Source organism: Tiliqua scincoides, chromosome 1, assembly GCF_035046505.1.
Source record: "Tiliqua scincoides isolate rTilSci1 chromosome 1, rTilSci1.hap2, whole genome shotgun sequence".
In the NCBI taxonomy this organism is placed as follows: domain Eukaryota; kingdom Metazoa; phylum Chordata; class Lepidosauria; order Squamata; family Scincidae; genus Tiliqua; species Tiliqua scincoides.
This window is the reverse complement of record NC_089821.1, coordinates 223,850,465-223,863,018: the sequence shown is the minus strand read 5'-3', so window position 1 is coordinate 223,863,018 and position 12,554 is coordinate 223,850,465. Positions and strand designations below refer to the sequence as shown.

The following is a 12,554-nucleotide window of genomic DNA, read 5'->3' as shown; positions in this document are numbered from 1 at the left end:
TGGGCTCTTTTTACCTTCCGTTTCAACTGCCTTCTAACCAGCCTCCTCATCTGAGTGAAGTCCTCTTGTTGGATGTCAAGGGTTTTTGTGACAGATTTGCCTGGTATCCTTTCCCCGACGTGCATGTCGAAATGGATTGCAGCATGATCACTGTTCCCCAATGGCTCAGTAACACTGACATCTCTAACCAGATTCTGAGTACCACACATTATTAAATCCAGAATCACCTGTCCTCTGGTGGGCTCCATGACTAGCTGCTCTAAAGCACAGTCATTTAACATATCAAGAACTCTGGTCTCCTTTTCGTGACCAGAACACAAATTGACCCAGTTGATGTGAGGATAATTGAAGTCCCCCATAATTACAACCCTTGTCACCTCTCTGATCTGTTTCTTCATTTCAGGGTCCCCTTCCGGGCCAGATCATGTGGGCCAGATAAAGAGCTTCTCTGGGGCATATCTGACCTGTGGACCTTATGTTTAACACCCTTGGATTAAGTGTTCTACTCTTCTATAAGGAAAGATATAACATAACTACTGGGTTCATATAGTGAAAATAGAATTCATGTAAACCTTTTGGTAGAATATAAAGGCAATTCTCATCCTCCAGTCATGGGCAAGTGTACAAAGTCACCATTTTTCCTTTTTTATCATACTGGTCTCCATTTACAAATAACATTAAGGGTGCAATCCTAACCCCTTATGTCAATGCTTTCCAGCACTGACATAGCGGTGCCAATGGGACATGTGCTGCATCCTGCAGTTGGGTATCACTCACGGAGGCCTCCTCAAAGTCAGGGAATGTTAGGATTGCACTCTTAATTTGACAAATCACACTTTCAAAAAAAATGGAAACCTTTAGCTGAGGGGTCAGAGCCAGTGACATCCTTATTTTCCACAGAGAGGCATTAGTTACTGCTTCAGCAAGTGAGAACGATTGCATAATTTAAACAGCCAGGATAAGCGGGGTCAAAAGTACATATGATTGCATGTCCTTCTCCAAGCACCCTATCCATACTCTCAGATGAAATAAGAGAGTGTTATGGAACTGATCCCAGAAAATACGAAAGACAGCATGACCATATTCTATGAAGTAGTCCCAGAATATTTATTTATTTAGAAGCCTCTAGCAGCACTAAAAACCTCCCATAGAGCCTGGGCCGCCTCCTTCCTCTCCTCTTTTTTTTTTAAAGGGGAAAAGGAAGAGGTGTTATGGAAGTAATTGCGGTGATGATGATGTCACTGCAATTATTTCTTGGCTGGGGGCAGTAAAGGGGGGATGCGTCATGACAGGAAAATTGCCAGCACCTCCACTGATAAAAGCATAATAGATTTAGAGCATACACAAAAGTAAACATTTGTCTGAGTGGCCAAAAATAGCAGATTAAAATATCAAACAAACAGCAGGTAATAGGTCAAATTAGAAGTCCAGCAGCTTCTCCAATATCATCAAGTATCAGAAGCTTCCCCTCCCACCCTACCCACCACTAAAAGCTATTTGAAATTTAAAAAAAATTTCAAGCCCAATCAGAAAGTGTCCAGGGAGAAGGCTGATCATAATTCGCCCAGGAGGGAGTTCCACATTTGGGGAGCCACCACAGAAAAGACTTCTTCTCACTTGCTGCCCCCTTTCTTTACTCAAGGGAGGCACACAAAGAATTATAGGCAAGAAGGAGAGTATAATTTATGAGACTAACTCTCACACTTTTTTCTGCCTTTGCATATAATTACAGTTGGGTTGTGAAAAGCAGTTGACCAGTAGACTTGGCTAAGACAACAGAAAACTAAGCTTAGAAATGCCAACAGACCTGAAATGCAATAACGAATCATTCGTTGTGCCTTCCTCTTTGTAAAGCTGACTGACTGATGTTAGTGGTGTTGACCTCTGATTGGTGTTGTCATCCTTGTGTCAGACCATCCAGCTGAGTAACGAATAAGTCATCAGAGAAATTCCGTTTCAATGTGGGAGGAAGGCATCCTCATCATCTTCAGTCTGTTGGTATGGAGAAGGAATGTTAGTGAAAGGAAGTGGCATGAAGTACTGTATGGGAAGTGGGAAAAATAACATGGTGAATTGCTCTGAAAGATCATTTCTCCAGTTCTTTCTCCATTTCTCCAGTTTAGTTGATGTTAGGCCAAAATTATCATACAGAAGACAAGCTCCTCATATTTATGTGCCACCTTTCTTCCATCCTGGCACTGAAGGTGATGTGCATGGGGCTCCTGAGTGGCTATCCATCCAAGCAGTGACCAGATCTAGATCTGCTTAGTTTCAGTAATGTGGTGAAACTACAGAGCACATCCTGAAACCAGTGGCATAGCTAATAGACCTGGCCCCTGGGGTCAAAGAAGATTTTCGAGCCCCCACACCCCAATTCTTGGAGCCTTTAAACAGGGACTTCCAGTTTTTGCAAAATCGGTTTTGCAAAACCAGGCAATTGCCCCCAGACTCTCCCCCCCCCCAGGATTGCCACTGCCTGAAACACATACATATGAATCGCCATCACTGCCTTGATAATAACTCTGAAGTGGGATAAACCTTGACGATAATAAGTGCATTTACAATGTTGTCAGAGCATATCAGAAGTGTTTGATAACACAAGCACACTTTTCATAGCTTTTTCATTCAGATCTTTCTTTGCGTGCCCAGTCTTTCCAAGTATTGATCTTTATTGGAACAGCCCTCTTTTCTAGGCACTTGCACAATCACATTTAGATTTGCACAATCTAGGCACAATCACATTTAGGATTTCTCCCTTCAGACACCCTATAGCAGTGATTTCCAACCTTTTTTGTCTCACGACACACTGGCAAGGCACTAAAATGGTCAAGGCACACCATCAGTTTTTGGACAATTGTCAAGGCACACTGTGCTGCCAATGGTGGGCTCACATCCCCAATGGCCCTACTAATAAATGATCTTCTCCCAAATTCCCACAGCACACCTGGGGACCATTCGCGGTACACCAATGTGCCATGGCACAGTGGTTGAAAATGGCTGCCCTAGAGGATCAGCTTCCAGATACTTAATCTGGTTTACAGCTCAATCCTATGCATGTCGACAGTGGATTTCCACCCTCCCCTTTCACTGAATGCTTCTCAGTGAATCAGGTGGATTTTCATAAATTGCAGAAATAGCAGTGGAGGGCAGCAGTGGCAGGCTGATACTGTTTTAGTGCTTCACACTTCCAAAGATCTAGAAAGTGTTTCTCAGCCTTAGTCCTTCACAGTACCACTTCACATAATTCATCTACTGGAAGTACCACCGGAAGTAACTGGCAATGATGTCATTGCCAGTTACATCTGGGTTGAAATGTGACAAACACCAGTAAGAGCTCAGGGTGGACAGGAGGGCTTTTTAGAGTATGTGAAAAGCATGCTTTGGAGCTCTGCCCACCGAACCAGATCTCCTACTGATGTTTGTCACTTCCAAGGTGACCAGATGTCCTCTTTTTCCAGGACATGTCCTCTTTTTTTTAGCTTCCTGTCCTGGAAAAGAACTTAAATGTTCCCTGGAAATGTTGCAACTGGAAAATAACTTTCCCTATGAGCAGGCAGTGCATAACCTTCTTGTAATTATTACATATAATTTTTTTTAATTAGAGGTAATATAGTTTTAAACAATAAGTAATACAGTGTTTAAATTAACTGCATGAAATAAATGAGTGTTTTTAGCTTTTATTTTGCCGTGTCCTACATTTTTCTTGGATGTCCTACATTTTGGGGTGCTTTGTCCTCTTGTGGTTATGACATCTGGTCACCCTGGTCACGTCACCCCACGTGCTGGTTTGTTGCTGGGCCAGGTGGCCCACAAGGACCACCAGACACCACCTCATGCACCTGTACCACTGGTTGAGAAATGCTGATGTAGAAACATGGAATCTGAAATTGGGGGAGGAGAATTGGGCAGTTTTAAAAGACACCAATCAAAACATGACTAAAGAGATGTACTAGCATGAATTAGGGCACAATCCTAAGCAGGTCTACTCAGAAGTAAGTCCTGTTGTGTTCAATGGGACTCCCTCCCAGGAAAGTGAGGTTAGGATTGCAGCCTTCATTCAGGTCCTGGGCGCTCTGCCTGCAGTGATTAAGACTGGGGCTTGATCCCTAGAGAAGGGCCAAAAGAGGACCAGGATTCCCAGCCAGAAGGCCAGCCTTGTTTTTGCAGTGGCCTGATGGGACTGACTAAGAGGCCGGAGGCTCTCCCTGGAGAATCCTCCCTTGCCAGGCTCAGCCCTTCCCAAACCGGACCAGGATAAGAATAGCTCTCCGGGTGCTGCAGTTTCCTGGCTGGAGTGCAGCGGCGGCGGCGGCAGCAGCAGCGGGCAGTGGCTTCCCCGGCGCGATCCGGGAGAGGTGGGAGTGTTGGGCACATGTAATATTCCTCTCCAGTCTGCAGGGCTGGACGCCTTCATGTGCCGGCGCTGGTTCTGCAGGCCTGGGAAGCCGGCTCCGATTGGACGTAGTGGGACTTAAGGCGAGGCGAGGCGGGCAGGGAGGAGGGGCCGAGAGGAAGAGTTGCGCTTGCAGCAGCAATGCCGTGTGAACAGTGGCCGGGGGCGGCAGCGGCGGCAGCAGCAAGTCGCGTGCCCCGCGCCTGGGTGGCCCCGGTGCGCCCTGGCTGCGCGTGACTCTCCCCAGAGCTGGATGCCTTCGCGAGGGGACCTGCCGCCGCCCAGGAGGAGGAAGACTCGCCCGCCGGCCCTTCCCGGATGGCTCGCGCGCGGGAGGCGGGCGGCGTGCCCTAGCTGCGCCCGGGCACTGCGGCTCCTCCCGCGCCCTGCCCTGCCGCGGGGCGATGGACATGAACATGAAGAAGTTCACCGTGCGCCGCTTCTTCTCCGTCTATCTCCGCAAGAAGTCGCGCTCCAAGAGCTCCAGCCTCAGCAGGTTCGAGGTAGGAGCCCCGGCGCGGCGCGGGCGCTCGGCGCTGGCTGTGCCAAGTGCCAGGCGGGAGCCCAGCCTGCCTGCCTGCCGTTCAGGAGCGGGCATTGGGCTGCATCAGTCCGGCTGAAGCAGGAGGGCAACATCCAGGAATACCTTGTCTGGGCTTTCTTTCCGGGTAGGGACTGGTTGGGGCAAGCAGAATAAGGGACGATCGAAGTGTTCTCAGTGTTGCAACTGTTCTTTTAAGCGGGAGGTCCCTCCTCACAGTGAGTGGGTGCAGGCAGGTCCCTGCCCCGAGGGTGCCTGCTCTTGCTGCAGGCAGCCGGGTCAGGCTGATCAGACTGCAAGAGGGCTACTCTGCAACTTGGAAGCCTTTGTGCTAGCCTAGTCCAATGCCAAGCAGCCATTCTTTCTCTGGACCCTTTGGGCCAGGTCTGGCTTCCGGGCGGACTCTGCAACTGCTCTTCTCACAGTTATGAACCATCTTCAATGCAAGACATTATTGCAAAGGGCCACATTGACAGCGTGACCCTATGCATGCTGACACTGAAGTCAGTCCCAGTGAGGTCAAGGAGCTTTGCTTCCAGGTCGGTGCTCCTGGGATTCCATTTCTGAGGCCGGTCTGTTCAAAAGTTTCCCCCTCCAAACAATCACAGCTGTGGAGACTTAGAGCCCAATCCTATGCATGTCTACTCAGTAAGTTCCATTATAGTCAATGGAACTAACTCCCAGGTAAATGTGGATAGGATTGCAACCTTCGTCAAATTGTGTCAGACTCTGGGTAAAACCTGGGCTAACATTTTAGATGATTGCATTTAAGTGTTAGGACCCTCAGAAGAGCCTTTCCTTGCCTGCTGTGCAAGTCGACATCCATATTCAGGCCATGCACATTTCCCCAGGAGACCTTATTCTTCTAAAAGACATCAAGACAACATGAGGGGAAATGGTTTTAGAGCAGTCAGGAGATGAGGGGAGCACGTGCACAGCATGTCCACGTGTAGCAAAGGATCCAGATTTCTCTGGGATGCTGCTGGCTGGCCCTGTACATAGAGCATGACATTTCTGCATTTCAAGGGAAGTTAACTGAGATGTGTTTTTTGTTTCTGCTTTCCACTGATAGTCACTGCAGTCACATAAACAGTCCTTCTGCACTGGTCCCCCTTGGGGTGGCTCTAGTGGCATGAACTTCCTGATATAATGAGAGACAAAGCAGGTTCCTTCTAAGCTACTAAATAATCATTGAAATCCTATCCAGGGATCTGTCAGGGTTAAGATGCAGAAAGTTTGTCATGTATTGGTATTGAATAGTAGGATCCCGAACTGATTGATGTAGTTTCAATTATTTAAAGCTATTTCCTAAACAAGCTGTCTGTGCATTTTTTAATTTTTGCTGATATCAACATTGTTATGCCATTGTATGCCACAGTAACAAATGCAAGAGCTACCTTGGACACCTTCTATATTAGTCAAAGGATGCACATTCTCTTTGTTGTCCCCCCCCCCACCTGCCCTAATTGTAGGAATGCTTAATGCAATAGAAGCTCAGGACTCAATCTTATTCAATTTTCCAGTGTTGGTGCACTTGTACCAGAGGGGTATGCACTGCATCCTGTGGTGGACAGGCAGTCACTGGGGCCTCCTCAAGATATGGCAACATGTGTTCCCTTACCACAGGGTTGCATTGTGGCTACACCGAAGCTGGAAAATTGGAAAGGATTGGGCCTTCACTGAATAGCAGGTACACTTCAGAAGTGGGCATCTTCTACTGAGAAAGTGCACAGCATTGCTCGAAGTAAATGTAATGATGACTGATCGTATATGTTAGCCCCCAGCATGGTGTGAGAGCTGATTTTTAAACAAATGTTTCCACCAAACTGTGTTGCTTAGGAGTGCATTTCACTTCCCAGCAGGAGGGAAAATCTTGTAATATCAGAGGTCGTTCAGATCAGTGAGAAATTTGTCATTGTATGTCGCTGAGTATGGAATATCTCAGTGTTATAATACTTCAGGTAGCATTAGTATGATCTGACCTACCCACATCAGAAAGAAGGGGCCAGGCTGTCAGGTGGTCCATATTTAGTCCCTCCCAACCATGTGGAGTAGCAGAGGCTTCTGGTGTTATCAACAACAATATTCAGAATAATGAGCAAGCAAGTCCCTCCAAATCATAGTATTGTTTCAAATATTGGCCTCACTTTATTTTCCACTGAACTACCACTCATTGCATTGCATTGTAGGCTGCTCCTGAAGCCTCCCTTGGGTGGGTGGCACAAGGGCAGCTTTCAGAAGGGGAGGCCCAAGGGAGTACCATTGGAGCTCACCACCGGGAGCCATTTCAGTCACAAGCTCATAATAACTACTTATTTAAACTTACTTTAAAAAATAATTTTAAAATAACCATGGTTATTTCCTTAAGGACCCATTAAATTCAGATAGATAATCCATTTCAGAGGTTCATATTTGTTATGCATACAATGTAGTATCATATTTGATACCCAAGCACTTTAGCATGCTGCTTGTTCTCATAAAAACCAAATGAAGTCAGTAATTGCTCTATGATTCTGTTAAAAATGAGAAAGTGATAGTAACATGCACAAAGCTAGTCAATGACTGGGATCCAGCCACTCCTGCTGCATGCATGGGTAGCAAGTGTTTCTGTATGTACACAAGGGGCAGTGGCACAATACTCCTTTTTGGCGGCAGCCCCTTGCAAACTTCATAGGGAACCATTCTGGTGTGTTCCTGACCACGAGGACAAGCTTTTAGGTTGCTTGGGGGAATGCCTTTATAAATGTTGACCCCCCCCCCCCACCTGAAAAGAACGCTATAAATGGTGTTTGGATAATGAACATTGAGTTCATGCTTTTAGGAACTGGAACCCAGCACACTCTGATTGAAGGCTGATTTTTCAGTTACTGAACTATAAAGTGCAAAGTACTCAACTATTCAGATTAGCAGATACCTAGCACACTTGATGAGCTAAATCTAGCCAGTGGCATATATTCACAATGATGACAGGAAAAATGTCTTTTAAAAAAGAAGAAATCCTAACACGTTTTTGTGCTGGAGCACTTTCCATTAGGGAAAATCTTTGAGACCAAAGTAAATTTATCATGAAAGGGAGTATGATTCTAAAATTATGTGGATAAAGATTATGTAAGTGTGCATTCTGATATGATACTTCCTATTAAAAGAAACTTGGTAATCATTTCCTGAACTTGTACCTGTCATCTTACATAATGTGAGTACACCTTTTGGCTCATCATAAGTATGCAATGGCAAATCAAAACCCCATTAATAAAAAAAGTCCGCTTGCATTTTGTTATACATGTACATAGAGAACAATAATTTAAAACATCTGATTTACATTTATGAACTATTTTTACCAAATTTCTGTAATTTGTGGAGCTTGATTTTGTAGAATGAATTCTTCATAAAGTTTTACTTGAGATACAGTCCACTGGGCATATTGCACCATATCTGATTTGTAGCCATGCCAACATTCAACCCCTCCTTTTTTGGCAGTAGTACCTAGAGCTTCTTTGAGCTATCAGCCACTGAGTACTTCCACGGTAGTTTTCTGATAATAGCCCACAAAATGGGTTGCAATATCTGGGGCACTGGAAAAATCAACATGACAGTGGGCAGGAGTTGACCACCATGAGGTACATTTAAAGAATTTTTTAAAAGTTATATTAAAAACAGGGAAAGCGTGCTGCTTCCTGCCACTGTAAAGATAACCCCCCTTTTCATTATTTTCTCTTTAGAAACTCCCATAGTGTCCCCCTTTTCATGCACCCATTACAAATTTCAAACTGAAAATTCTCACCAGACCACTGTGCAGCTCTGGTTCTCATCACCACCCATTTCTGCAAGCCACTTGACAATTTAACTGCCCAAGCCCTTGGTCATGAAAGTATATGTGCTGCATTCTGTGGTGGGGGGTAGAGATCAGGAGGTGTATGAGAGTTGAGAGAAAATATTTTCCTTTTTTTTTTTTTTTTTAAGGGAACCTTTTCCTCCCTTATCCCTGTGTAAACCCCTGATATGGGTTTCCTTGGACCTATATGTTGTGTGGGGAGGAGGAAGGCTGAAAAATGGGAGATAGGATCTGGAAAGCATAACTGTGGCTGGATCCACCCCTTCCCTCCCTCAACTCACACCTCTGGTTCCTCCCTCAAAACGCTTCCTTTTCCTGCCCACAGCCCACTCTCTACTGCCAACATACCAGAACTGGCAGAGCTTTCCAGAGTGCTGCCATTTGTGACAGCTCCCCTGCAGCACACAACAGTTGGCCTGCTTTTGCACCACCAGGATGGAAGTTCTGGCAGCACAAGGCAACCATAGGATGGAGTCCTAAATCTAGCTGGGGATAGCAATCACATAAAATATTTTCAAGGAATATATTGACACTGGGAGGAAGAGGCTAACATATTTTTTTAAATGCACAGATGACAAAGCAGGTTAGCCAGCCTGAATGCTTGCTGACCTCATGTGTGCAGAATCTCTTTTTACATTTTGAGACAGAGAAGGGGGGAGGGGGGATTAATAATACAACTGAACATTATTCCCTTGGCATGCCTAAAGTAGCTTTTTTGGTCTGGTTAATATATGTATTTAGAATAAATAAGGATTACAGCTTCAAACTAGCACTGAATGTACTATCTATGGTTCCTCCCCAAACACTGCCCCACCCCATAAATACTAGGAAATGCCTTTTGGAATGATAGTTGATTGCCCACTTATTCCAAGTGGTATTTTTAAAGCTGTATACATCAGAGAAGGTCTGGAATAGGGTTTGTAGACTGGATGAAATTCTATTTAGAAGGAAGAGAAGACAGCATTTTCTTTCAAATTTCTCAGGAAATACTAATTTCATCCATTTCAAAATAGCGCTGTTTTATATCTACAGGGGGGCTCCAAATTGTATTCTGAGTGTATTCTACTCTAGTCATAGTATAATTTCTTTCAGTCTTTTTCACACTCTCAGGGCCTAGTAAAAGGTTTTATACAGTTGTATGTAGCAACTCATGTTTTAAAGAAAAGCCTCTCTGGGCAGTGGCAGTTTGAAATGGAAAAGTAACAATGGAATGATTAAGGGCCCTATCCTGACTTGGGCCAGTGCTGGTACTAACTTCCAGCACTGGTGCTGGGTGTTACAAATGTGCCGTAAGGCATGCCTGTGACACCCTGCACCGAGTTAGCACCAGCTCCAGCCCAGCTCCAGTTGATGCTAAGCCTAGTGCTGCCCACACGCTGCCCAGAGCTAGGTAAAAGCTCTGGGTGGCGGTGTAAGGTGTTCCAGGGTGGGGATGGTGGGGCAGGGGGAGGAACCAGGGTGGGAGGGGGTGGGACCCTGCTCTGCCAGATCCTGAAATCCATGTTGGGCCAGAAAGCCCAATGTGGAATTTCTCAAGTGTGCACTGGCAAAACAGCTGGCACAGACTTGAGAAGCCCCATTGCAAGGCTTGGAGCTTCCCCCAAGGAGACCTCTGGCAGCTATCACAAGGCCACAGGATGCAGCAGTAGCTGCTCTGTCGCCGCAGCACGTGGCAGTGATGCCTCCTTTAGGTTTGGACTGTAAAAGAGCAGAAGATATGTCAGCAGTGTGGCAATGCTACTGTTTAATTACATAAAATAATCATAAATGCAAGCAGATTGCATGTACTCTACACATCCAAGTTAAATCAGTTCTGCGCTCTGGCTGGCTGTTCAAGCAGACCATAAATTTAATGCTGATAGAACATGTGGGATCAGCTCTTGGCTACAGGGGAAATGGGAAAAGGATTGAAAATGAACCGGATTTACAGTTGCAAGCTGCCTATCATGGAAAATGTGTCCAGATGATTTTTCAGACACCGTAATGAACAGACTTGAATATCAGAGTAAGAATTAAAATGAGAGGGAATTTTAGTTTACTTTCCTAACTTACTCATGTGTTTATGAATTTGCTATTAGACGCATATTGTCAGGCAGAGGTTTATGATTCAGCATGCTTATTTTGGTTAGACTAAAATAATGTGGTGTATTTTTTGCTATAGTTACCTGTCTTTCTTTTCATTTCCTAATTTAAAGCAGGAAAACCGTTCTGTTTTGGTTGATAGCTGTTGCCGTACAGGCAGGGACATGGTGTCTCACCCCTAAATACTATACATTGAATAAACTGTGTGTGTATATGGACACCCAGTAATTTAAATGTCCACAGTTTTCATATGGTCCATGCAAAAGAGTGAGCTTGAAAGCGTGTGTATGCTCTGCATCCTGGTGTGAAATGTGCTTTGCGGGATTACAGGCCCTGTTATCGCCCTGGGTTCATTGTTTTGAATTTAACTGTTACTGTAGAGTCAGAACTGAATATTGCATAGACACAACCTGAAAACTCTACAGAAATCACATTCAGTGGGATTTAAACAGTAATTGCAGTTATTGCAGTAAAAATGATAGAGCTGTAAAAATTAACCGTTGGTACAATTATAGAGCTGTAAAAATTAACCCGTGGTATCTGTGAATCTGGCATCCACAAATTTGACTTACTGCAGATGCCAGCAAATACCAGCATCCACCTTTTAAGCTCTTTAAAAACAAAAAAGCATGTCGAAATTGCATTTCCACCTTTGCAGGTCAAACTGCGCCACTTCCTGGCCTCTAGAACTTTTCTAGCAGTGAAAGATCCACTTCCTGTGAAGTTTCCTTGCTCCTCCCAGGTTTGCCCAGAATGCTGGTTCCAAAATGACTGGGCTGGGAATGGTACTCTTCCAATGGTACTCTTCCATTGCCCCCAGCATCCTCCCTCCTGGTGCACAGCCAGTTTAGAACTAATAGCAGTGAAAGAGGAGGTCCTTTCTACGCTTCCTGGAAGGATAGTACTAGGAAAAGGACTAGTGGCATTGAAATTCTCCAGTGCTGCAGCTCTGATCCTTGGCAATTACTAGAGAAGGGGGTAGCCCCCTCCATACTTTCCTTGTGCAAGAGGAGGATGGGGCAGCATCCAAGCAGGTAGTGGGCTGGAGAGCGGACCTGGGGTGTAAAGGTACCTTGTACCAGTTTGTTACCTCCCTCAGACCATTGCCCAAAAGGGCTGTTTCAGCTGACCTCATTGATGAATCACATTGGGTTTAGTGTCTAAGGGTGACTCTTTTGCCACATTGGTGAGTGGCTTCCCAGTGTACCTCATAGCTTCCTAAAAGTCTTCAGGCTATGACTTTGGCAGGCTTCCTGAAGCATTATGAGCCCCAAAATATTGGAGGCACAACTGAGAACTCTGGGCCCAATCCTATCCAATTTTCCAGCACCGGTGCAACCACAATGCAGCCACAAGGTAACGGAACAAATGTTCCCATATCTTAAGAAGGCCTCTGTGACTACCTACCCACCACAGAATGCAGTGCATGCCCCATTGGCACAGCTGCACAGACACTGGAAAATAGGATAGGATTGGGCCCTCTGTCACACAACCAATATCTCTGTCATATGACCAATCTTTTGGCAGACCCACTGGATTTTTTTTGAAATAGTTCAGCGGACCTGGAATTGGTGCTGCTACTTCTAAACAATTGCAACACTGCTCAACATTAATGAAGCCTACAGTCTTATGGCAGAACCTATTGCATTGTGCTGAAGCCCCCAGTCTGACTTCAAGCCATGGGCAGAACTGCTTGTTAGTGGAAT

The 12,554-nt window shown here is 45.3% G+C and overlaps 1 protein-coding gene across 1 annotated transcript in view; it reads left to right on the top strand.

Annotated features, from left to right (window-relative positions):
• The first annotated feature begins 4,572 nt into the window (after window positions 1–4,572).
• The window catches only part of RPS6KA2 (ribosomal protein S6 kinase A2), a 125,366-nt gene continuing 117,384 nt past the window's right edge, over window positions 4,573–12,554 (top strand). The window contains exon 1 of the mRNA XM_066616399.1: window positions 4,573–4,896. Coding sequence (XP_066472496.1) covers window positions 4,798–4,896 — 99 coding nt within the window. The 5' untranslated portion in view covers window positions 4,573–4,797. The remainder of the gene's footprint in view (window positions 4,897–12,554) is intronic.